The sequence below is a fragment of the Bos indicus genome, chromosome 1, assembly GCF_029378745.1.
Source record: "Bos indicus isolate NIAB-ARS_2022 breed Sahiwal x Tharparkar chromosome 1, NIAB-ARS_B.indTharparkar_mat_pri_1.0, whole genome shotgun sequence".
Classification (NCBI taxonomy): domain Eukaryota; kingdom Metazoa; phylum Chordata; class Mammalia; order Artiodactyla; family Bovidae; genus Bos; species Bos indicus.
Window position 1 is genome coordinate 58,348,458 of NC_091760.1, and position 27,256 is coordinate 58,375,713.

Sequence of the window (27,256 nt, forward strand, 5' to 3'; positions counted from 1 at the left end):
ATGAAGAACAGATAGGCTGCCAACTCTCCTCCCACCCCACTCAACCAGGTCACCACACTTCCCCAACCAGCAGAAAATGGGAAGTTTGGCCCAAAGAAGATGAACTGGAGAAATTCCAGAGTCAAAGATTCAGATATAATGTAGGGTGGAGATGAAGTGTCTTTAAAGGAAAGTTTGAGTTCTGAATAGTCACACACACACACACACTTACACACACCCCTCTCCTCCCTTCTCTCAGAAACACTCTCAGATAGTCAGGATTATTTCTCCAAGGTAAGAGATTGGAGAGGTTTTCTACAGAGTCTGAATAGCCTCAGAGAAAAGACCTCCCCTGGTAGCTCAGATGTAAAGAAACTGCCTGCCAGTGTAGGAGACATAAGAGACACGGGTTCGATCTCTGGGTTGGGAAGATTCCCTGGAGGAGAACATGCCATGGCAACCCACTCCAGCATTCTTGCCTGAAGAATCCCGTGGACAGAGGAGCTGAGGGGCTAATAGTCCATAGGGTTGCACAGAGTCAACACAACTGAAATGACTTAGCACGCACACATGTACACTAGGTTTAAATTAGCTATATTAAGAAATAGCAACATAACCATGTTGTTAATAAAAACTGAGTCAAATACTAGAAGAAACACTTTAAGATCTGAAAGTACTTGTCTCTGGAGAGTTGTTTATAATGGAGCAGGGGGGATGGAGAATCAGAGAGGGCTAACATTTTACATGATATACTTGTCTACACATGATAGACAACACAGATTTTAAACTATATGAGTTAGGCTGATTAGAACAATATTTTTATAACAAGAAATTAGAGTAGAATGGGTGCAGAGAGCAGAGAAACTAAACTGTAATGAACTGAATCATAGATGTTATTATAAGACATTAAAGAAACTTCATTGGGAAAACCGTGAGGAGAAAACTCTACCAGACTGAAAATTCATGAAGGTAATTTATGAGCAACTTTATTCTTCTAATAAAATTATAATTAGTTGTTTAAAATTACCCTTTATCCTTCTATTAAAACCATTTAAGTATTTGTGTAAAAGTACACTATACAAGTCAATTTATTAGTACAGAAGAGAACATTAAAGGAAGAATAAATTGGGAGTTCCCTGGTAGCCTAGTGGTTAGGATTCTGGCTTTCACTGTCATGGCCCAGGTTCAGTCCCTCGTAGGGCAACTGAAATCCTGAAAACTGCTCTACACAACTGAAAAAAAAAAGTAGAATAAACTTCATTCTATAATATGGCTTTTTACAACAAATTTTTGTATTATTCTTCTGGATAATCCTTTACTTTGAGGAGGAGATGGAGATAAAGTGGAGGGTGGAAAGGACATCCTTGAATGAAATTTCTTTGTAAACTCCTTTTTCTTTCTTAAGGTAACTCCTCTGAAAGAATGGAAAAATCAAAAATAAGACTAGAAAAATTACTAACCTTGACTCAGTTGTATGGACAGACTCTTGTTGCCAGCCAAGTGGGAGACAGAGCAGGACACGTTCAGCACATGGCGGCTCCCCCAGCGGCATGTGCTCTGGACGGTCACTGTGCCGTCACCCCAGTAAGGTCCTTGCTCAGTGTCACAATACCCCTCTGGGGTCCAGGAGATCTGTGCAGCCGGCTTCCCTGCAGCTGCCTTGCACACTGCAGTTCCCTTCTCAGTTTGGATCAGGGTCACCTCTGGGGGCACTGCAGAAATGTAGGGGAAATGCTGCAGTCTTAACACATGGGACATGGAATTTAGACAGAGATTTGTTTCAGCCCAAAATCTGGTTATCTGAAACACCTCAATATATGACGTTCCTTACCTAATACTTGGAGGTGATACTCATGATGGAAATTCCCATCACTTGTTACTATTTGACATGTGTAATTCCCATCATGAGTGATGGCCACTGGATCAACCTGAAGGGCAGGATTCTCGTCAGGTCTGGAGGCCCAGGTTATTCTCTTGTCGGTACAGTTTCCTCTCGTGGTCTGATTTGTATCACGTCTGTAGGCTCCGAAGCAGGGCGGCTTGTCTCTGAGGACTATTTCCCATGTTACTACCAACACACTTGGCCACAGCACAGGAGGGCAAGTGAGCACAGCTTTTGTATCCACTAGTACTGATAGTGAAGTTTTAACTGGAAACACATACATAAACACACAAACAGAGAATAATAAGAGAAAAGCTTTATAATACTTGATGTGTCAAAATTTATTCACAACATATTACATGAAATTGTACTTAAAATTTACTTTGCAGGTGGCCTTTTCCCAGAAATACTAGACTTACATAAGAAATAACATTCATGAAATATATATATAAAGTATAATATTAAATCCATCCAATGATTAACCAACTTCTTCCTGTATCATTAGGAAAATAACATGTATTATATGTATGATGATTTTTTAAGTGTTATGAAATTAAATCAGAAGATTTGATATCTATGAAACAAACTGATGAGAAAAGAGAATCTGAATTAAAGGACAAAGACAGTGTTCTAAATCTAATCTTTTGGACAAAGAGACTATGAGATTTACCATACAACTCATGCTCTAAAGGGGTAAAATGGAATTATTAATAATGTGGTTTTCTCCTGCCAAGTTTTGATGAAAGTGAAAAATCAGTAACATCAGAACTAAACACGTACTCTTAAGGGTGGCACTTCAGACAAACATAAGTCTGGAAAGATATGGTACTTCCATTAAAAATAGCTATGACATTAACGCTGAAGAAATTGGAATTTTTTATTTAATTTTTATTCAGAGAATCATAAAATCAGTTAAATCAACAGATTTTAAAATAATCTGTAATCTCATTAGTTGGACCATCTCACATAAATGAAAAATGACAATGCCAAGCTGTAAGAGATGCTTAGAAGTATTTTTCTAGGGGAAAAAAAAAGTAGTATAGTATATAAATACAAATCAAATGAAAAACAAGGATTATTTTCCTCTATAAATTTTCTATAAAAGTATTTCATTGCAAATGTGTGATAGTATAATATATAGTCTTTCAATGAGTTCTCCTTCCGTTCTATTCATTCACATAAATACTCGCTGATAGTTTGCTGTGAACCTTGTTCACAGACCTTGTTTTCATACATTTAATATCATTGTCAGGATTAAACATAGCATTGACCTATTTATCCATATTTTAAAATAAAAATTAAGACTGGCAAGCATTTCCCAATGTAGAAGCTCATGCTTTCCCATAAACTGACATGTCCCTGACTGAAAGGGGTTTGCTGAGACGTGTATCTGTTACAAGTCACCTGTAACAAAGGTGAGTGTCAGTGATTTCATCAGTTTGACATGAACAAAACCAGCTGTGGTGTGACAAAAATTTTATGTGAATGAAGCTTAACCTTATGTTTCTAAGCTTTGCATTTAGTATTTCCTCTCTCCTCTTTTGATGTCATCTGCCTCCTCCGTGATGTACTCAAGCCTTTTCATTTCATGGCCAAATAAATATCATATTACTAGATAAAGGAAGGAGGAGGATTTTAAAGTAGATCTGAGAAGGCAATGGCACCCCACTCCAGTACACTTGCCTGGAAAATGCCATGGACAGAGGAGCCTGGTAGGCTGCAGTCCATGGAGTCGCTAAGAGTCGGACACGACTGAGCGACTTCACTTTGACTTTTCACTTTCATGCATTGGAGAAGGCAATGGCACCCCACTCCAGTGTTCTTGCCTGGAGAATCCCACGGACAGAGGAGCCTGGTAGGCTGTAGTCCATGGGGTCGCTAAGAGTCGGACACGACTGAGTGACTTCACTTTCACTTTTTACTTTCACGCATTGGAGAAGGAAATGGCAACCCACTCCAGTGTTCTTGCCTGGAGAATCCCAGGGACAAGGGAGCCTGGTGGGCTGCCGTCTATGGGGTCACACAGAGTCGGACACGACTAAAGCGACTTAGCCAGCCAGCCAAAAGGGCAGTTAAACCCATGCTGTTTCCATCACTCCAAGTGACATCAGCTCATAGTGAGAACCTCCAGCTTGGCAAAGGCTTGGAGACAAGCAAGAACATGGCTTGTTAGAAATCTGCTAGAGGTTGGATGTGGGAAGCATATATGTGCATAAAGGAATGATGCTTAAAATAAAACCAGAAAAATAAGAGACCAGTGAGATAGCAAGCTGTGAATGCTCTTTTGTGTTCTCATATGTTCGAACTTTACCTTGGTAAACAGTATAAGGTTTAATGTTTTTGCTAATATATATCCTCAAGATCTGTTTTTTAAAGGCAAGTATTTGGTAATCAAATAAGCACACATTTGAACAGGGGCACAGTATCAAGAAATAACTCCATCAGTGAGGATTCCAAGCACAGCAGATATTCTGTGTTCTTTCACTTTCCTCCATTCTGTGACCTTCAAGTCAATCACCCTTCACCTATATCGATAGTTCTAATGTTACTGGTATTTTCCCCCCTTTCTTCATCCTCTTCTTTCCTTTTCCATACCTTTCCTTTTTCATACTTTTTCATAAATTATCAGGATTAAAATGATAAACTGATAAATTATCATTAGTAAATGATAATTTTGGAGAAGGCAATGGCACCCCACTCCAGTACTTTTGCCTGGAAAATCCCATGGACGGAGGAGCCTGGTAGGCTGCAGTCCATGGGGTCGCCGAGAGTTGGACACGACTCAGTGACTTCACTTTCACTTTTCACTTTCATGCATTGGAGAAGGAAATGGCAACCCACTCCAGTGTTCTTGCCTGGAGAGTCCCAGGGACAGCGGAGCCTGGTGGGCTGCCGTCTATGGGGTTGCACAGAGTTGGACACGACTGAAGCAACTTAGCAGCAGCAGCAAATGATAATTTACCAATGGCCAGTACCTCCACAACACTCAGTGGGTTTGGCACTTAACAAATATATTCTCCATATAAGATCAGCTAGGGTAATTGCACTTCCTACTTCCTGAGAAAACAATAGAGTCTCTTCTTTGCCCCCAAACCAGCAGCCACATCCCATCTTCTCTGCATCCTTTTTCTATAAATCTCTTCCAGTCTCATTCAGCCTTTTGCACACAAATTCTTATTGGCTTTGAGGCATTTCCTTTCTTTTCTCACAACCTTTCCCTAGGGCTTCCCTGATAGCTCAGTTGGTAAAAAATCTGCCTGCAGTGCAGAAGACCCTGGTTCAATTTCTGGGTAGGGAAGATCCCCTGGAGGAGGGATAGGGTACCCACTCCAGTATTCTCGGGCTTTCCTTGTGGCTCAGCTGGTAAAGAATCTGTTTGCTATGCGGGAGACCTGGGTTCGATCCCTGGGTTGGGAATATCCCTGGGCTGGGAGAAGGGAAAGGCTATGCACTCCAGTATTCTGGCCTGGAGAATTCCATGGACTGCATAGTCCATGGAGTCGCAAAGAGCTGGACATGACTGTGTGACTTTCACCACCCTAGATTAAGCCCCCATCGCCAGGCACCTAACTTCTGTTTGTGTCTCAAAACTCTTCTCCCTTCAGTTCATACCTTAAAATGCATCATTCCACAACATAATGAGATTACTTCAACTCTAAAACCTCCAGACATCTTTCACTGCCTGAAGAATAAGTTTGAATGTCTTCCTATTGGCTTCAAAAGCCCTCTGTCACACTGACTCACTTTGCAATCTTATCACCCACTACATTGTCCCCTTACTGCAGAAAAAAAAAAAACAAGCACAATTCCACCTCCATGTCATCTCTCACACTGTTTTCACTCTCTAAGGTGCCCAACATAATGCTATTTTTCTATTAAAATAACTCTTTCTTTAAGACCTGATTCACATGCTACATCCTCTGTGAAGCCTTGTCTAAGCCTTGGTGTTTAACCACTCCCTTTCTGCACTCCTGGTACACTTGATGTGAGTGCTTACCTCTTCTGCTTGTGTGATATCTGGGCTTCTGTCTGGGTTCCCCACAGAATAGAGCTCCCTGGAGGGCTCTCTGACAGTCTTCTTCATCTTGCTTATCTTTATGGTCCCCACAAAGCCCAGCACAGTGCGTGACAGAGAAAACTCCATAATCTTTCAGTGGAATCGAATTGCTTTAGGGGAGGATTGGCGGAGTCATTCAAGTCACTTACCTTACAGCATTCAGATCACCATATTCTTTAACTGGGTACAAGACTAGAACAGAGTCTAGACCACTATGTTTCTAAGGAAGCTCAGCATTCTATGCTTCAGTACTGGCCTCAAAGTAAAGAAACAAAAAAATACAGGCATACTACCTTCTGCATAAAGTGTTACAGTGCTCTGCTTTCTTTCCGTAGATGAAGTTGTTGAAACTAGAAAATATTCAGAGAGAAATAGATGAAATCAATTTTAGAAACTTAGAGTAAAAACCATTCTTTTCTCCACAAGAGCTTGTGTACAACATGATAGAAAATCAATGAACCATAACTAAAATTACACAAAAATCCTTGAAATACAGAAATTAGAAGCTGTTACATCATTATATGGAAAAACATGTTAACATTTGGAAATTACATTGTAAGCTATTAATCAATGATTTCCCATTTACACAATATCTCATTTTGTACTTAAAACGATTTTGTACAAGGTAACACTGCCTCTATCCTTACCTAGCCATAATGTATTGGTCCATCATGAACACCTCTCATGAGCTGGGCTGATTATGTGGTCTTTTTTTACAGATGCCACTACTTGATTAAAATTGTTTAGACCAGTAGTGGGCATCTCAAACAGCTGGACAAATCAAGTACTTTCTCAAGAACCAACAGTGAGAAGAATAGTTCATCCCTCTTTCTTCCCCAATTTCCTGCTATGATGGTTAATTTTATTGTCAGCCTAGCTAGTCCATGGTACCCAAATGTTTGGTCAAACATTATTCTAGATGTTTCTACAAAGATATTTTTTAATTGGTAGAATTTGAGTAAAGTAAATTACCCTCCATAATGTGAGTGGGCCTCATCCAATCAGTTGAAGGGTTTAACAGAAAAGACTGACCTCATGGGAAAGGGAATTCTGCCAGCACATTGCATTCAGACTTGATCTGCATCTCTTCCCTGGGTCTCCAAAGATCCTGCAGATTTTGGACCAATTCCATAAAGTAAATCAATCTCTTCCTGTTTCTCTCGTTCTCCCTCTCTCTCGGATGTCCAACACACACATACATCCTGTTCTGTCTCTCTGAAGAACCCTGACTAATAAACCTTGGGAAGAATGAAGCAGAAGCAGAGAGAGATGGCAGACTTAACCTAACTCAAGTTCCCAATTCCTTAGTTCTTAAGATGTACATGCATTTCTTCTCTTGAGTTCTATAGAGTTTCTGAAGATAGTCCCAATCTACTTCAAATTTGCTTTCTGAAAAATACGTTTGTATTACTATCTTTTTAAAGAGCAACAATGACTTTCAGAATGCTTCTTATGACTTAAAAACCTGAAAAACACCTTCCTCTGAGTTTTTAAGACCACCATTCAATGTGCTCTCCTGCTTTTAAAAATATTCTTTATGCTCCCCATTCTAATTTTCCACTCAATTCTACCACATAATAAACAGAGAAATTAAATTAAAGGTCTTAGAAGCCAGCAGTGAATAGGCTTCTAAAATAATTCGGCTTTTCTAGGTAGCTAAGTATCATTAGACTGGATTGGAAAGAAGGCAAAGAATGAGATTCTAACTATTGAATTTAGCTCATACTGGGATTAAGTATCTATTCCAGAAACAGATAAGAAATCAAAGTTGACCTCAGAGGGATTACTGAAATCAAGTTATGTCTTAGGTGGTCTAGATTCTGAAGCCCTATCATCACACACAGTGTAGCTTTGCCAAAGAACTGAAAAAGGAAACATCTGGAGCTTTGCATTCCCTATGGTCTCTGTTGCAAGTATTCAACACTGCTGTTGCAGCAAGAAAGCAGGCACATATAATAAGGGAACAAATGTCCATGGCTTTGTCCAATACAATTTTATCTGCAAATATATACAGCCAGCTGGATTTTGCCCATGGGCTATAGTTTGCTAACTCTTGACTTAAAGTACAGTATTTTGTTTTTTGTAATTTCTTACAGTGACAATATTTATAAATACAAACAATAAACATCCACTGAATATTCTATTTTATTCTGCTTACTTTGCCTTTTAAAGATAAACTAAATCTCCAGTGACAACCCCAAGTTCTCCTTCAAATTAAATAAATTTCTTATTCTATTTCTGTGTTGGTGGTTTAGTCACTAAGTCGTGTATGACTCTTTGTGACCCCATACTATAGCCTGCCAGGGTCATCTGTCCTAGGATTTCCCAGGCAAGAACACTGGAGTAGGCTGTCATTTCCTTCTCCAGGGGCTCTTCCCAACCCAGGGATTGAACCTGGGTCTCCTGCATTGCAGGACAGATTCTCTACCAGCTGAGTCAATCTGTTTTTACCATGTTGCAAATCTTTCCTTTCTTCCTTGCATTCTTTCTTTCCTTACTTTGAGTGAAGAGTGGCAATATTGAGGACACCCAATAGGATTCTGATAAGTAAGAAAACTACAATGAACCCTGCCCATTCCCAGCTAAAAGGGAGCTGTCTGGTGGTCACGAGATGGCTACCATAATAGACAAAGGCTACTGAAGCCTATGAAGGCTTTCTCTTGTGAGCACTTTGGCCTTTGCAGCCCTGAGACCTGCTGTTTCTGGAAGAAAGTGTCACAACCATAATATTCTCTGGTTCTTGTTAAACAGAATTCGTCTTCAGCATTAGTTCTTCACATGTCTGGCTGTCACCAATCATTCGCCCTAATTTTTTTTTTTTTCCTCAGTGCATGGCAATCAGAATCTTATTCCCCCACCACAGGTCAAACCCACATCCCTTGCAGTGGAAGTGAGGAGTCTTAACCACTAGACTGCCAAGGAAGTACAATGCTCCTTATTTTAAAGATATAGGTTGTTTGTTATCAATGGAAACTTCAAAGAACCTAACCTTGATTGATGTCTTCCAGGAGATATTTAAAGACTTTTCTTCTTATCTTTGGATTTCACTTCATTTTCACTTCACTTCATTTCACTTCACTGCCCCATAGAAATTGTTACTTTTAGTAACAGAGCAAAATGATCTTCATGCTCTGAACTAAGCTATTGCCATATCAGTGAATTCTCATGGTAGTCATCTTGTCTGGGAATATTGTCACATTAGTTTTTATGAGACATAACGAAATCAGTGTGAGTACCAGGGGATTCTATTGGAGGAGCTTGGTCTTACATTAAGTGGTGTCTTCATAATTGAATAAGGTCTTCAAGCATTTTGAGTTTCAGTGTTCTCAGTGGACTAGAGTGTAGAAGAGACTTTATGCTTAATAAAGGTATTCCAGTGAGTGCTGGAGCAGCCGTGAAGAGACACCCCATGTCCAAGGTAAGAGAAACCCAAGTAAGACGGTAGGTATTGTGAGAGGGCATCAGAGGGAAGACACACTGAAACCATAATCACAAAAACTGTCAATCTAATCACATGGACCACAGCTTTGTCTAACTCAATGAAACTAAGCCATGTCCTATGGGGCCACCAAGACGGGCGGGTCATGGTGGAGAGGTCTGACAGAATGTGGTCCACTGGAGAAGGGAATGGCAAACCAATTCAGTATTCTTGCCTTGAGAACCCCATGAACCGTATGAAAAGGCAAAATGATAGGATACTGAAAGAGGAACTCCCCAGGTCAGTAAGTACCCATATGCTACCGGAGATCAGTGGAGAAATAACTCCAAAAAGAATGAAGGGACGGAGCCAAAGCAGAAACAATTCCCAGTTGTGGATGTGACTGGTAATAGAAGCAAGGTCTGATGCTGTAAAGAGCAATATTGCATAGGAAATTGGAATGTTAGGTCCATGAATCAAGGCAAATTGGAAGAAGTCAAACAGGAGATGGCAAGAGTGAATGTCAACATTCTAGGAATCAGTGAACTAAAATGGACTGGAATGGGTGAATTTAACTCAGATGACCATTATATCTACTACTGTGGGCAGGAATCCCTTAGAAGAAATGGAGTAGCCATCATGGTCAACAAAAGAGTCCGAAATGCAGTACTTGGATGCAGTCTCAAAAATGACAGAATGATCTCTGTTCATTTCCAAGGCAAACCATCCAATATCACAGTAATCCAAGTCTATGCCCCAACCAGTAATGCTGAAGAAGCTCAAGTTGAACGGTTCTATGAAGACCTACAAGACCTTTTAGAACTAACACCTAAAAAAGATGTCCTTTTCATTATACAGGACCAGAATGCAAAAGTAGGAAGTCAAGAAACACCTGGAGTAACAGGCAAATTTGCCTTGGGAATACGGAATGAAGCAGGGCAAAGGCTAACAGAGTTTTGCCAAGAGAACACACTGGTCATAGCAAACACCCTCTTCCAACAACACAAGTGAAGACTCTACACATGGACATCACCAGATGGTCAACACTGAAATCAGATTTATTATATTCTTTGCAGCCAAAGATGGAGGAGCTCTATACAGTCAGCAAAAACAAGACGGGGATTGACTGTGGCTCAGATCATGAACTCCTTATTGCCAAATTCAGACTTAAATTGAAGAAAGTAGGGAAAACCACTAGACCATTCAGGTATGACCTAAATCAAATCCCTCATGTTATACAGTGGAAATGAGAAATGGATTTAAGGGACTAGATCTGATAGACAGAGTGCCTGATGAACTACGGAGGGAGGTTCATGACATTATACAGGAGACGGGGAGCAAGACCATACCCATGGAAAAGAAATGCAAAAAACGAAATGGCTGCCTGGGGAGGCCTTACAAATAGCTGTGAAAAAAAAGAGAAGCGAAATGCAAAGGAGAAAAGGAAAGATATAAGCATCTGAATGCAGAGTTCCAAAAAATAGCAAGGAGAGATAAGAAAGCCTTCCTCAGCGATCAATGCAAAGAAATAGAAGAAAACAACAGAATGGGAAAGACTAGAGATCTCTTCAAGAAAATTAGAGATACCAAGGGAACATTTCATGCAAAGATGGGCTCAATAAAGGACAGAAATGGTATGGACCTAATAGAAGCAGAAGATATTAAGAAGACGTGGCAAGAATACACAGAACTGTACAAAAAAGATCTTTATGACCAAGATAATCACAATGGTGTGATCACTCACCTAGAGCCAGACATCCTGGAATGTGAAGTCAAGTGGGCCTTAGAAAGCATCACTACGAACAAAGCTAGTGGAGGTGATGGAATTCCAGTGGAGCTATTTCAAATCCTGAAAGATGATGCTATGAAAGTGCTGCACTCAATATGCCAGCAAGTTTGGAAAACCCAGCAGTGGCCACAGGACTGGAAAAGGTCAGTTTTCATTCCAATCCCAAAGAAAGGCAATGCCAAAGAATGCTCAAACTACCACACAATTGCACTCATCTCACACGCTAGTAAAGTAATGCTCAAAATTCTCCAAGACAGGCTTCAGCAATACGTGAACTGTGAACTTCCAGATGTTCAAGCTGGTTTTAGAAAAGGCAGAGGAACCAAAGATCAAATTGCCAACATCCTCTGGATCATCAAAAAAGCAAGAGAGTTCCAGAAAAACATCTATTTCTGCTTTATTGACTATGCCAAAGCCTTTGACTGTGTGGATCACAATAAACTGTGGAAAATTCTGAAAGAGATGGGAATACCAGACCACCTGACTTGCCTCTTGAGAAACCTATATGCAGGTCAGGAAGCAACATTTAGAACTGGACATGGAACAACAGACTGGTTCCAAAGAGGAAAAGGAGTACATCAAGGCTGTATATTGTCACCCTACTTATTTAACTTATATGCAGAGTACATCATGAGAAACACTGGGCTGGAGAAAGCACAAGCTGGAATCAAGATTGCTGGGAGAAATAGCAATAACTTCAGATATGCAGATGACACCACCCTTATGGCAGAAAGTGAAGAGGAACTAAAGAGCCTCTTGATGAAAGTGAAAGAGGAGAGTGAAAAAGTTGGCTTAAGCTCAACATTCAGAAAATTAAGATCATGGCATCTGGTCCCATCACTTCATGGGAAATAGATGGGGAAACAGTGGAAATAGTGGCTGACTTTATTTTTCTGGGCTCCAAAATCACTGCAGATGATGATTGCAGCCATGAAATTAAAAGACGCTTACTCCTTGAAAGGAAAGTTATGACCACCTAGACAGCATATTTAAAAGCAGAGACATTACTTTGCCAACAAAGGTTCATCTAGTCAAGGCTATGGTTTTCCCAGTGGTCATGTACGGATGTGAGAGTTGGACTGTAAAGAAAGCTGAGCACTGAAGAATTGATGTTTTTGAACTGTGGTGTTGGAGAAGACTCTTGAGAATCCCTTGGACTGCAAGGAGATCCAACCAGTCCATTCTAAAGGAGATCAGCTCTGGGTGTTCTTTGGAAGGAATGATGCTGAAGCCGAAACTCCAGTACTTTGGCCACCTGATGTGAAGAGCTGACTCATTGGAAAAGACTCTGATGCTGGGAGGGATTGGGGGCAGGAGGAAAAGGGGACAACAGAGGATGAGATGGCTGGTTGGCATCACCGACTCGATAGACATGAGTTTGAGTGAACTCCGGGAGTTGGTGATAGACAGGGAGGCCTGGCATGCTGCAATTCATGGGGTCACAAAGAGTCGGATATGACTGAGTGGCTGAACTGAACTGAACTGGAGGCCCATGGAGAATTCTGCCTCTTAAACCAGACACAAAATTCTCCTACAACTAAGCAACATTCACTGTCTAAAGAAAAATACCTTGGGAAGAAAGTCAATTTTCCCTGCAATTTCTCATACCAGAGATAAAACCCACAAGTTGTAGTGTACTCTTAAGTGTGCTAAAATTATATTTTTCAGAAAAGAAAAATATTATGCTTGTTTTCAGAAGTAGTCTTATGATCATTTTTATAATACTGAATACATCTTTTAAACTTAGTTAATTGCTATAATGAGTCATTCAGCTTTATTATCTCCATCTATTCCTATAGAATTTCAATTTCACATCAAGTATCATGTCTTCAATGATGAAAGAAAGCATCTCTTATTTAGTCCTTCTTGAAGCTTTGTATATACCAAAGTAGTACAATAATCATTTAAAGCTTCTGATTAATGGTTCTATGATTTCTGTCTTCAATTTCTTCATATGAACCCAAATTTTCTTTTAAATTTAGAAAGATTATAGTTTCCCATTAACATAAGAAGTCTAACTCTTTCAGTATGTACATATACAGACAGTCCGCAACTTGGGATAGTGTGATTTACGACTTCTTTTTTTTACTGTACAGTGGTGCAAAGGCCATATGCATTCAAGTAGAAACTGTATTTTGAATTTTGGATTTTGATTGCTTTCTAGGATAACAATAATGCATTATGGTATTCTCTTGTGATGCTGGGCAGCACAGTAAGCCACAGTTCCTAGTCAGCTACACAATCACAAGGGTAAATAACCGATACAACTATTCTGTACCCATACAACCATCTTTTTCACTTTCAAAAGGTACAGTGTTCAATAAATTACATGAGTTATACAACATGTTAGTATGAGATAGGCTTTGTGTTAGATGATTTTGCCCAACTGTTTAAAGAAGGCTCAGCTAAGTTTTGATGTTAGGTTATTATTATTGTTCAGTCGCTAAGTAGTGTTCAATTCTTTGCAGTCCCATGGGTTGCAGCATGCCAGGCTTCCTTGTCCTTCACTATCTCCAGGAGTTTGCTCAAATTCATGTCCATGGAGTTGGTGATGCCATCCAACTATCTCATCCTTTGTTGCCCTCTTTTCCTCCTGTTAAGTAGGTATTTTGACTTATGATATTTTCAACTTAGGATGAGTTTATTGAGGCATAATGCCATCATAAGTGATGGAAGATCTGTATATAGACTGAATCACATGTGGACTGTTTTTAAAGACATATTTACAGTAGAAAAGTAAATTAGTTATTCATTATATTAATTTCCTAGAACTGTCTTGATATGTATCCACAAACTCAATCCCTTAAAACAATAGATATTTATTCTCTCACATTTCTGGAAGTCAGAAATATATCAAAGTGTTAGCACAACCATATTCCTTCCAAAGTCTCTAGTAAAGAATCCTTTTTTTGTTTCTTCCAGGTTTGGGTGGCTACCAGAAATCCTATGTGTTCCTTAGTTTGTAGATGTATCATTTCAACCTCTGACTCCATCTTTACATTGGATTTTCCCTTGTGTCTTCTCCTTTTCTTTTCTATGTCATTGGACATAGGGCCCACACTAATCCAGGATGATCTCATCTGAAAGCTTTAGCTTAAATACATTTTCAAAGACCCTTTGTCCAAATGTACCCATATTTGTAGGTTCGTGGTGGACAGATCTTGAGGTGGAGGCACCATTTAACTCACTAAACTCAAGCACTATGAGTGCCTTCCCACCCCTCAGATTAATAATTTATATAGTCATTTTACTTATTTGAGTCTGCAGTTGACCTGAAATCTAATTTTTCTAAATAGTAAATAAGTAAGTGTAATTAAAAAGGATATTTATTGAGTCCAAGAATGCATTTTGAAATCACTAGAATTATTTTTCCATGAAGTGCTCAATGTAAAATATATTACAAAAATAATATTTTAAAATACAAAGAAAAAGTTAACTATAATGAGAAACAAAAATTTGGGAGACAATAGAGCTGGGCAAGGGCACACAGAAAGTAAATTAGTAACATCTGCGAAGGCCAATATTTTTAAGTTCTCTAGAGTAAACCTAGTAAAACTATGATTTAAAAATAGAATGAAAAAAATTGGTGCTGTGCCCTTGATTTACTTCATGATGACAGTCTTGAAATAAGTACTAAATAAGCACAGAAAATAATTTCAGAATGAAAAATTTACCATTTTAAAACATAAGCAGTATTTCATTTTGACAATTTTAGCTAAAATAATCTATAAATAACTTAAGACAATTCAAGATCTCAAAGTGTAAAAACTGTAAAAACATCAAGCACTCTTCTATTAGAATTATTATTAAAAGATGAGCATTACCTGAACTGTGATTACCATTGTCCAGCTGCTGCATTGAGTTGTTTGATGTTTTAGTTCCTTCCATTCCTGCACTTAAGCATTCTGAAAAGACACATGGGGTAAAGAGAGAAATACACATTAGCATTTCTCACTCCCGGAGAAAATCACATTTTTTTTCACATTCCTTGGGCCATTTGGGGATTGCAGTTGCCAATAAAAACATGAATTATGACAGGAAAGCAAACATCTCAAAAAAATTTATCCTGGTATGAACTTTTCACTTGATCTTCCTTCCTATTTGGCATACCCCCATTTTAGGCCCACAGTACCACTCACCACCCTCCGGTCTTATATTCAAGTCAAAGCATTTCTTCTTCTAGACTTCAATGCACTTAGTCTATCTCCAGTTGTGAAAAGGTGTTTTACTATGTTACAGACATTTCAGGCACCAGTGAGGAAGGAGAAGTTTAGCACTGATGTGTTGACTGGATGCTCATATAGAACAACAAATGAAAGTCGCTCAGTCGTGTCCAACTCTTTGCAACCCCATGGACTATACAGTCCATGGAATTCTTCAGGCCAGAATACTGGAATGGGTAGCCTTTCCCTTCTCAGAGGATCTTCCCAACCCAGGGTTCAAACCAAGGTCTCCCACATTGCAGGAGGATTCTTTACCAGCTGAGCCAGAGCAACAAAGGAGTATCCTAAACACTGTTGAAATCACATCACATAGACAAGTGTCTATTAAGTTCAAATTTTACAAGGCAAGCTCCAAATGAAAAATGTTAGTAAGCATTTTTTGAGTAGCAACTCCTGGCAAAGTACTCGCTAAGCACAGAAACATCATAATGAACAATACCCTTTTCTCTCTATGAGCCTGAGGTCCAGGGAAGAAACTAACTGTATAAACAATGATAACATAAAGTTTTAGTGTGAGGTAGATATATACATAATGTCCAGAAGTTTAAAAGAAGATGTTTTTAACTCTAAAACAGCAGGGGTAAAGGATTAGGAAAGACTTCCTACAATAAACGATATTTGAGCTCAATCTTAGATGAGGAGTTTTCTAGGAAAATAAAAGGAAGAAGAAAACTGCACACAAAGAATGGCATTTAGAAGAAGGCATGAAGCCATTTGGAGGTTTCAAAGAACTACACATGGTTGGGTATTGCCATTATATGAGAAAAACTGGATATATGATTAGAACTGAGGCTGGATACTGGCAGGCTCCAACTGTGGCAGGCTCTAATTGTGGAAGGCATAAAACTCAAAGTATTCACAAGGAAATAATACATTTCTAGTGCATCTACAGTATCTGAAAAACAAAGAGAAACATTTTAGGATAAAATTCAATGCACAGTGGGTTTTTTGGAGAAATTTTGAATACACTGAAAGTGAATTCGCTCAGTCGTGTCTGACTCTTTGCAACCCATGGACTGTAGCCTTTAGAGTTTAAATATGATGGCTTTGTTATTGACCAGTGATCAAAGATGAGCAAATTACCTGGAATAGAAATATGTGCCAGGCACAAGGCTAAGTGTTTACATATATAGATAGATAGATAGATAGATATAAATGCACTTGATAGCATTATTCCCATTTTGCCAACAAGGAAGCTGAGCTTCTGGGACATTGACTCCTGGTAGGCTACAGTCCATGGGGTCACAAAGAGCTGGACACGACTGAGCAATGTCACTTTCAGTGTATTCAAAATTTCTCCAAAAAACCCACTGTGCATTGAATTTTATCCTAAAATGTTTCTCTTTGTTGTTCAGATACTTTAGATGCACTAGAAGTGTATTATTTCCTTGTGAATACTTTGAGTTTTATGCCTTCCACAATTAGAGCCTGCCACAGTTAGAGCCTGCCAGTATCCAGCCTCAGTTCTAATCATATATCCAGTTTTTCTCATATAATGGCAATACCCAACCATGTGTAGTTCTTTGAAACCTCCAAATGGCTTCATGCCTTCTTCTAAATGCCATTCTTTGTGTGCAGTTTTCTTCTTCCTTTTATACACGACCCACTCCCTTTTAGCTACTATTTACTTTAATAAAACATTGTTTTAAAATAATTTTTGAACACTTAGGAATAGATTTTTGCTAATTTGCATGTTATTTATTTCAGTCTCTCCATGTCAACAGGTGATATCATCCTCATTTTACAGATGAAAAAATTTAGACTCACCTTGATGAAGCAATTTGGCCATAGTAACCCAGCTTGGGCTTAGCTGGTGGCTCAGATGGTAAAGAATCCACCTGCAATGTGGGAGACCTGGGTTCGATCCCTAGGTTGGGAAGATCGCCTGGAGAAGGGAATGGCTATCCACTCCAGTATGCTTGCCTGGAGAATCCCATGGACAGAGAAGCCTGGTGGGCTACAGTCCATGGGGTCACAAAGAGTCAGATACAACTGAGCAACTTACACTTTCATCCCAGTTTATAAGCTGCTCCAATTGTCAAATTTTTCTTGTGTGAATAGTTCTTGCAACAGTGGGCAGAAACGAAGAGTTGGTTCCTAAGAAATACACTAGGATAAATACACTACCTATCCGTGGCATGCTAAGTCACCTCAGTCATGTCTGAATCTTTGTGACGCCATGGACTGTAGCCTGCAAGGCTCCTCTGTCCATGGGAATTCTCCAGGCGAGAATACTGGAGTGGATTGTCATGCCTTCCTCCAGGGGGGTCCTCTCAACCCAGGGATCGAACCTATATCTCTCAAGTCTCCTGTATTGGCAGGAGGGTTCTTTACCACTAGCCTCACCTGGGAAACCCAAACTTAACCCAATTAAGAGAGTTGGAGAAGCAAGTCCCAGCCATGTTTCTGTAGAAACAATGAGAGACAAAGGTCTGAAAGAGCACATCAACAGCAAGTCCATAGAATCAGGATTATTATAAAGACACATGGGCACAAGCATTTTGAATTCTGAATCTGAATAGGAAAAGCCAAGCTAAGGAAGAAGATTTGAGACATTTGCCAAAATTCATGGGCCAAACCCACCACTCCCTCACTAGATTGTAAGCTCCAGGGGGGCAGGGATTTTCATCTAGGTTTTTCATTCTTCATCCTCAGTGCTTAAAAGAGTGGTTTGCACAGTTTCCTGGCATGCAGCTGGCTTAAGCTGGCTTAAAAATTAAGGTCAACACAACCCTATAGTTACGTACAGTTCACAGAAAAAGAAGTATACATGTCTCCTAGTCATTTAGAAAAAAGCTCAACATCATTTATGGTAAAAGAAATACAAAATAAAACTACTCAGAAATGCTATTTCTCACTTATAAGATCATCAAAACTAAAAAAACTGGAGAATATACTCTGCAAAACTGTAGAGAAATAAGTATGCCAATATACTGCTGGTTGGAATGTAAAATGTTACCACTTCAGTAATGGAAAATTTGACAATAGCAGTTACATAAGCATTTTCCTTTTGACCCAGCCATATCACTTCCCAAAAACTATCCCAAAGCTATATAGGCAACAGTTAAAATATATTAATATATGTACAGAAGACAGGTCATTGCTACATTGTAATAGCAAGACTTCTAGAAATAATCCAAATCATAGGGAACTAGTTTTCTAAATTATAGAACATCCACAAAATGAAGTACAATGAAACCCTTAAAAAGAATGAGGAATATCTTTATAAACTATTATGGAGTGATCTCCAGGACATATTGTTACATAAAAAAAGTAGGACAGATAAAAGTGTATATAGTATCAAATTCTGTGATATGCAGCTACACTAAAGCAATGCTTACAGAAAAATTGATAGCTTTAAATACTAATAACAAAGCAGGAATTACCTAAAGAAGTTAAAAACAAAATAGAAAGATGAAAATAATAAAAGGAAGAGCAAAACTCAACAAAACAGAAAACAAGTAATACAAAAATTAACAAAATTAAAAGCTGGTTCTTCAGGAGTTCCCTGCTTGTCCAATGGTTAGAACTCAGCACTTTGACTAGAGAAGTTCAGATTCAATTTCTGGTCAGGGAACTAATATCCTACAAGCCACAGCACAGCTCAAAAAACAATAGTATGTGAAGAACGTTTATAATCCAATAATTTTAAAAATCAATTAAAAAAAACAGGCAAGTGACTTGAACAGACACTTTACCAAAAAAAAAAAAGATTCAGATTACCAATAAATACACAAAAAAGATGTTTAATATTAGTAATCATAGAGGAAATGCAGATTTAAATCAGTGAGATAATGATTATGCACCTATTACTATGGCTAAAGTTAAAAAGACTGATAATATATATTGGCAAAAATGTAAAACAACTAAAACTTTCACACATTATTAGTGGGAATATAAAAAAGTATAACTGCACTAGAAAATTTATAGTAGTTTTTTCCAAAAGTCAAACACATGCCCACATAAAACCTTACCATTTCAATCCTAAGTATTTACCCAAGAGAAATAAAAATATATGTCCACACAAAGACTTGTGCATGAATGTTCACAGAAGTTTTATTCACAATAACCAAAAGCTAGAAACAACCCAAATGCCAATCGGCAGATAGCTAAGTTATCTGTATAATGGAATACTGTTCAGCAGTAAAAAGGAACACACACGAATTGATGAATCTCAAAAATCATTCCTTTGAGTGAAATAAAGTAGACACAAAAGAGCACATATCAGACACCACAAAAAGAGTAAACTAATATAAAATGCTAACTAATCTATGCTGACAAATGGCAGATCATTGGTTGCCCATAGATGATGGGTGTAAAAACAAGGAAGGACTACTAGCATACATGAAGGAATATTTGGGGAACGATGGATATGTTTTTTATCTTGTTTGTGATAGTAATTACAGAACTATACGACTGTCAAACCTCATCAAATTGTAACTTTTAAATGTACCCGGTTAATTACATATAAATTATCCCTCAGTTTAATTAAAAACAATGTCAGAAACATCAGGTTTTAACACACATAATATTAGAACATGCATCTACACAAATAAACATGAAAGAAAATACAAATGAAAACCCCTTGGCATTGGAAATAATGTTTAAAAAAACCTTTTCCATCTAAGTCAAAATCATCAGTAGAAGTAAGATTGTTTTGTGATTTGACTACTAGTGAAACCTCTTAGTCACTTTGAGCACTCGCTTTGAGTTTCCTTTCCCAAATCATCATTGTCATATGCCTGAGCAACTATACACCGCCCACACAGGAGACATTGTATAGGCATGACTATGCAAACACATACTCCAAAGCCTTCCTCCAGTGAGTGAAAAAGGCTCTCAGAAACAGCACATGGTTTTCTTGTGTGATTTAACAGATTTTATCTATACAAAATCCTGTGCTTTGCTGGGCTGTACTGACTAAAAAAGTTAGAAATAGGCATTTCTAATATTTCACAATTCCTAGTAAAATCCCTGATTTAGTAACTGTTTATTAACCAAAGTAGAACATATATTATGCCATAATTAATCAATATAGTGGCTTAAATTATTATTTCTAATATATGCAGATGGTAAACAAAAAGTAAAGATTTTCTGCTGTTTCATTCATTTGCAAGGTTTGGGGAGAATACAAACAAGCAGTAAGGAGCCCGAACAAATGAATTTAAGCTGAAAGAATCCTAAAATTGAAGCAAAACTATAGCCTAAAATATTTGGCTATGCTCTAATAAAATGACCATATAGCTATAAAAGAGAATAATGTAGAAGAACTTTATTTTTACATTTCTTTTAATATTTCTCTCCAGAACTTGAGACTTCTATGCTAGTATTGACCTAATTAAAAGTCATTTTTATGGTTTTTTGTGGTATTTACATCTTTATTTGTCATCTTTTCGTTATTTAACATTTAATGAACTTACTATCAAAATACTTTTTAAAAAGAGGAACATAGAATACATTAAAATATATTCAATATATTTCAATACACTTAAATCTGTGCGAATATTCTGATATTTTACACAAGGAGGACCAAATAATAGAATTATTGCATTTTTCATTTGGTGTTTCAAGCTTCTGACTTCAAAACTGCAAATTATCATAACAAATACAGAACTGGATCATTTTGAATAAAGCAATGGTGGGAAAATATGAGAGATTTGAGTTTTACTTCACTCTGCTTCTTTCCCAAATTACTTAAAATAATTAAATTTATATACTCTAGTTCTCCCCTCTGCAAAATGCAGACTGTTATTCTTAATAAGTAAGGAATAACTAGTGAAAGGCATCTGAAGAGCACTACAAACTGAGGTTTAAAAGCCAGTAAAAAGGAAACTACATTTCTCCTAAAGATTCAAGCTTCATTTTAAATAAATGCAACTCTGAGACTGAGATCTTAATCACACAAAGACCCGGAAATCAAAATCACACTGCTAGAACAACCTTATTTAGCTATACTGAGCACGTAACTTTTTCTAATCACCAGTATGGTAAAGTCAATACAGTACAGAAAGCTTTATCATAACTCTCTGGCTTCAGAAAACTTAAAATATCAACCTTAACATTTTAGTTAGTATGTTTGTACTGTGTTTTATAAAACTGCATGTTGTGGATATAGGTTAGACATACAAGTATTATTTCCCAACAGTTTTTAGAGTTATGAATGGATTCAAACAAGAAGAGACCTTGAATTGTCTCCTTTTTTTTAGAAGTTCTGAAAATAAGATGAATTGTTAGCCAAGTAGTCTAATTATATTTCTTTCTCTAATGCAATAATTTTCACATTGGGAACTAGTGGAAATCCATGATAGTCAGCCAGAAAATCCATAAACTTTGTAACTTTGGGAGAAGTTTTACAATAATGTACCATTTTATTTCTGATATATAATTTAAAAGTACTACCACCCTGTAGGAATAATTGAAAGCATAGCCAATTTCCCCCCGCATTTTGTTATTTTCTAAATAGCAAACAGTAATGGAGAGACTAAACAAAACAACAGCTGGAATAACAGACTCATGTGATTTTTTTCTCTACTAAAGCTACCTGAAAAGTAATGCAGTAATTTTATGAGAAATATTGCACGTAAAGGAAATGAGCTTTTTTTTTCTGCCTCCTAAGATGATGATCAGTCTTTCACTAGTAGTTTTCACTGAGATGGTGTCTGAGTGACCACCTATCACATGTATTAGAGCTTTTGGACTGGTGGAGGGAAGCTGGAAGCTGCATTAATAATACTTATTTATGCAGTTACAATAGCTAAGCTTTAATAAATGCCTGTATCATGGAGCTTTCAATCCAATAGGAATAATACACAGTAACCAAATAATCACACAAGTATATGAAACTGTAATAGCAATAAGTGAAAAGTATATAAAATGTACTTTGAGTAACTTATAGTAGTACTGAGGTGATAGGCAGTCTCTAAGATGGTCCCTACTTTCTTGGTAATTGTGTCTTTATAAATCCCCTCCTCTTGCACGTGGGCTGGATAGGACTTCCCTGGTGGCTCAGACGGTAAAGCGTCTTGCTTACAATGCAGGAGACCTGGGTTCGATCCCTGGGTTGGGAAGATCCTCTGGAGAAGGAAATGGCAACCCACTCCAATACGCTTGCCTGGAAAATCCCATGGACAGAGGAGCCTGGTGGGCTACAGTCCACTGGGTCGCAAAGAGTCAGACACGACTGAGAGACTTCACTCACTTCACTCACTTCTAACAAATGCGATACAGCAGAAATGATAGAATGTCAGTGCCAAGATTAAGTTATAAAAAGACTATGGCTTCTACCCTCATGGTTTCTCTCTCACTCACTCTTGGGTCACTGTGAGAGAATAAATATTTGTCTGAGGGTAGTTTATTATGCAGCAAGAGGTAATTGATACAAGACCCAATGAACAAGATGCTGATAATAAGAAAGAGAATGAGAAACAGAGCAGTCCAAATAGAAGTACTTTTATATGCAGAGAATGTGTATCTGGAGGGAATAAGATCTGAAGAAAGACTGGAGCTAAAAAAAAAAAAAAGTTTCAGCTTTTGCTATTAATCTAATCTTCCATAATGATTTCAGATCTTTTTCCTGAGACAAGTGTATTTTCCTATGGAAGGAGAACAGAAAAGAAAAACAAATGCTTGCCAGGAACACATGTATACCTGTGGCGGATTCATTTTGATATTTGGCAAAACTAATACAATTTTGTAAAGTTTAAAAATAAAATAAAATTTAAAATTTAAAAAAAAATGAAATGTCTTTTAAAATGAAAACTATCTCCTTTATGTGTCTCATGGCTTAATATTTCAATTATCATGATCCTTGCTTCCAAAAAGGAAAGAAACTGAAATGTAAAATAAGAGATTTGGGCTTCTTTTGTGGCTCAGCTGGTAAAGAATCTGCCTGCAATGTGGGAGACCTGGGTTCCATCTCTGGCTTGGGAAGATCGAATAACAATTGGGAAGATGGAATAACAATGTCAAAAGCTGATCCTGGTAACACAATACATCTATTCTGTGTTCTTATACTTTAATTTATGAACGTTATTTACATTTTAAAATACATTAACTTAGTAGCACACAACAACTGTTCAGTAAACAAAACATTGAGTAGAAACCCAAAGTTTTAGCAGAGACAAAACTAGAAAAAAACACCACAATTAGAGTAACAAAATCAACTAGCCTTTTGGCTAATGTTAAAATAAATAAATTTCCACTTATTACCTCTGTAATATTGCACAGATTACTCTCTGAAACAGTTGCTCTATCTACATTTATGGGAATTTAATATCTGATAGGAATAGGCATTCAAATTCCTAAGGGGAAGAATGATTATATCATTGGTAAATGATACTGAGGGAACTAACTAGCCACTTGGGAAAAAATATGGATAGGAAACGTGCTAATAAAAACCATATTGCTGGGACTAATTTTTGTGTATGTGACAATAGTCACAAAGTCTGCATCATTTTAGTAGGACACCGTATTAATAAAAGTCATATTGTTGGGCTAACTTTTTTTCAGGCAATTACCATCACACAGTCCAAAACTAGGTAATGAAAACAAATTTGTTCCCTACTCAAGGTAGATGTTGTACAAATGTGTATCAGTGATCACAAGGGTCAGTGTTTTTGGTGAATAGATAGTGAATATATACATATATCAGATATACAAAGATATGGGCATACCACATTTTACTGCGCTTCACTTTACTATGTTTTTTACAAATTGCAGGTTTATGGAAACCCTGTGTTGTGAGATGATGGTTAACAATTTTTAGTAGTAAAGTATTTTTTAATTAAGGTGTATACATTGTTATTTATACATAATGCTATTGCACACTTATACACTACAGTGTAGTGTTGTTATTTAGCCTCTCGGCTGTGTCCGACTCTTCTGTGACCTCTATGGACTGTAGCCTGCCAGGCTCCTCTGTCCATGGGATTTCCCAGGCAAGAATGTTGGAGTAGGGTGCCATTCCCTTCTTCAGGAGATCTTTCTGACCCAGGGATCAAACCCACAATGCTTATGTCTCCTGCATTACCAGTAGATTCTTTACTGATAAGCCAGCAGGGAAGTCACAGTATAGTGTAGACATAATTTTTTTCTTTAGACAAAACTTTTACATGCACTGGGAAACCAAAAATTTGTGTGTCCCAGTTTATTGTGATATCTACTTTATTGTGGTGGTCTGGAACCAAACCCACAATATCTCCAAAAAACACCTTATATTCTAGGATATTAATGCTTATATAGTTTATAATTCTTAGAAAAAAACAAAAAGTTGGTCTGTAGGGGCCAATTAAATAAGTTATGAAGTAATATCTATAAAAGAGCTTTGGAAACTATAAAATGATAATTATGATATAATTTTTTGAATGTTTTTCATATTCAGACATAGTATTAAGTGCTTTATATATATAATTTAACTCAATCCTCATAGCAATCCTAGATACCATCTCAGGGAGTTTGGGTAAATTCTCCCAATTTAAAAATATTGGCAGCTAATTCAAAATTTCAAAAATATTACATGAGCCAGTCAAAAGTGTCTCTAAGCCAGATCCAGCCCATGGACTGCCACATCACTGTCTTTGATGTGGAAATTAAAGACAAGGCCAAATTGAGAGTCTTGAAACATTTAAAATTAGGGATCTAATGAAGGAAGTAAAGTTAGCAGAAACAATGAAGAAAAGTAGAAGGTAAATGTGGGGTCTTGAAACCAGGGAAAGAGAAGTTTTCAAGACACAAGTAATCAAGGCCAAGTCATATATGAAAAATTTTAAAGTAAGGAGTAAGAGACATTATGATTTGCTAACAAAATTCAGAGACCATTAAGAGCTGTAAGAGAGTAGTAGTGTCAGTACAGAGGCAATAGAGAACAATGGCAAGGACCCAAGCAGAAGCAACTGTCAACAACTGTAGACTTGCTCTTTCAAGAATTTTTACCCTGAAAGTATCAGAGAATGAGACAGTAACTTTATCTTTTCATGTCAAATCTGAAAGAGAGAGATGGGGCAATGTCTGAAACTAGAAGGACTTTTCTAGTGGGTATTTGAGTTGTACAGCGTATTTGTAGACAGAGGCAGCGCTAGCAGTTACAAGAGTGGAGGAGGCTAACTGGCAGGCAGGATCCTAGAGGTTGTGGGAGGGGATGAGACAAATGCAAAATGAAGGTTTGCTTTTGAAGAGGCTGACACTTGGTTCTTCAGAGCGAAGCATAAAGGGCAAGAGTGGTTACAGATACCAGAGACATTTTGAGGAAGTTTAGGCTGACAAACATTTTCTGAGTATACCTGGGCCTCCTGAGTGGTGCAGTGGTAAAGACTCCACCTGCCAATGCAGGAGACCCAAGAGACACAGGTTTGATCCCTGGGTCAGGAAGATCCCCTGGTGGAGGGAATGGTAACCCACTCCAGTATTCTTGCCTGGGAAATCCCATGGACAGAGGAGCCTGGTGGGCTACAGTCCATGGCATAACAGAGTTGGACCTGACTGAGAAACTGAGCAGACACAAACACGCAGGTGGACAAACACTTTGTGAGTATACCTACTCAGTGTCAGGTAGCTGTGCAGAGCTTTAGGAATAGTAGAATGAATAAGGCAAGGTGCTGGCTCTCAGAAACCTTAACATTTGCGGAAGTTAAATTCCACATTGGATGAAGGGTAAATCTGAAGGTGAGCAGCCTGTAGAGCTGGGACAATGGGGATAGTTTAGGTGATGAAGAAAGACCTGAAATGGTGTTCTTAATCTTGGCTCCCATCAGAATTACCTACAAAAATTTGTGAAAGTCCAGATGCCCTGAAATTTGCATTTAGGCTTCAGATAGCATCACTGCATCTTTAATATTTTAGGCCCTGTGGGTGACTCTATCTGGAAACTAACTTCAAATTATTGGCTCAGAACAACCTCTGAGTAACGTCTAAGAGAGAGTCAGTAAAGGGCAGATACAATGATTTTTTTTTTTTTGGAGAATGAAAACAACTAGACTTAATTATTTTGAACCTACCACTCACTACTTACTACATGAACATTTTTTTTTCCAAAAGTGTCAATATCACAAAAATAAATCATAAAACCAGACATTCTCAAATTATGTAATAGATGCTCATGTGTGCTCAGTCGTGTTCCACTCTTTTCGACCCCATGGACTATAGCCTACCAAGCTCCTCTGTCCATGGGATTTTCCAGACAAGAATACTGGAGTGGGTTGCCATTTCCTCCTGCAGGAGATCTTCCCAACCCAGGGATTGAAACTGCATTCCCTGCATTGCAGGCAGATTCATAAACCATAGGGAAAGATGGCATAGTATTCCATAGTAAATTAACAAAATGGCAAGGACAAAGAAAAATCACTAAGCAACTTAAAACTTTATGTGAGAACACCCTTTGAACACACTTAGGCTCCCCTCTGTTGACAGGAAAAAAAAAAAAAAATCAGATTCTGCTTTCTCCTTTTAGCTGTGATCCTGTCTCTTTTCTTTGCTACCAAACTTCTAGAATTAGTGGTATGAGCCCTCAGCCTCCATTTCCTATCCACTCATGCCCTTCTCAAGGTTAGCAATCTTGTGGCTCCTACGTCCTTCCATTCAGGCCACAATTTTGAACGTCATCAGGCCCTTTACAGTCAACCTTTAGGCCTTTCTTCAGTGCTTATGCTCCTGGACTGCTTGGCATATTTTGATGCTATTAACCATTTTCAGAGAAGGCAATGGCACCCCACTCCAGTACTCTTGCCTGGAAAATCCCATGGACGGAGGAGTCTGGTAGGCTGTGGTCCATGGGGTCGCTAAGAGTCGGGCACGACTGAGTGACTTCACTTTCACTTTTGACTTTCATGCATTGGAGAAGGAAATGGCAACCCACTCCAGTGTTCTTGCCTGGAGAATCCCAGGGACGGGGGAGCCTGGTGGGCTGCCGTCTATG

At 38.1% G+C, this 27,256-nt stretch overlaps 1 protein-coding gene across 7 annotated transcripts in view; it reads right to left on the minus strand.

Annotated features, from left to right (window-relative positions):
* Window positions 1-27,256, minus strand: part of LOC109573602 (cell surface glycoprotein CD200 receptor 1) — a 64,185-nt gene that overhangs the window by 27,189 nt on the left and 9,740 nt on the right. For all 7 annotated transcript variants that reach the window (XR_011566257.1, XR_011566255.1, XR_011566258.1 and 4 more), the window contains exons 2-5: window positions 14,950-15,030; window positions 6,212-6,268; window positions 1,811-2,128; window positions 1,440-1,691 (exon numbers count right to left, since the gene is read on the minus strand). Coding sequence is in view for 4 of the 7 variants with exons in the window: in XM_070787849.1 (XP_070643950.1) it covers window positions 1,440-1,691; window positions 1,811-2,128; window positions 6,212-6,268; window positions 14,950-15,030 (708 nt within the window). In the remaining 3 variants the exon portion in view is untranslated. The remainder of the gene's footprint in view (window positions 1-1,439; window positions 1,692-1,810; window positions 2,129-6,211; window positions 6,269-14,949; window positions 15,031-27,256) is intronic.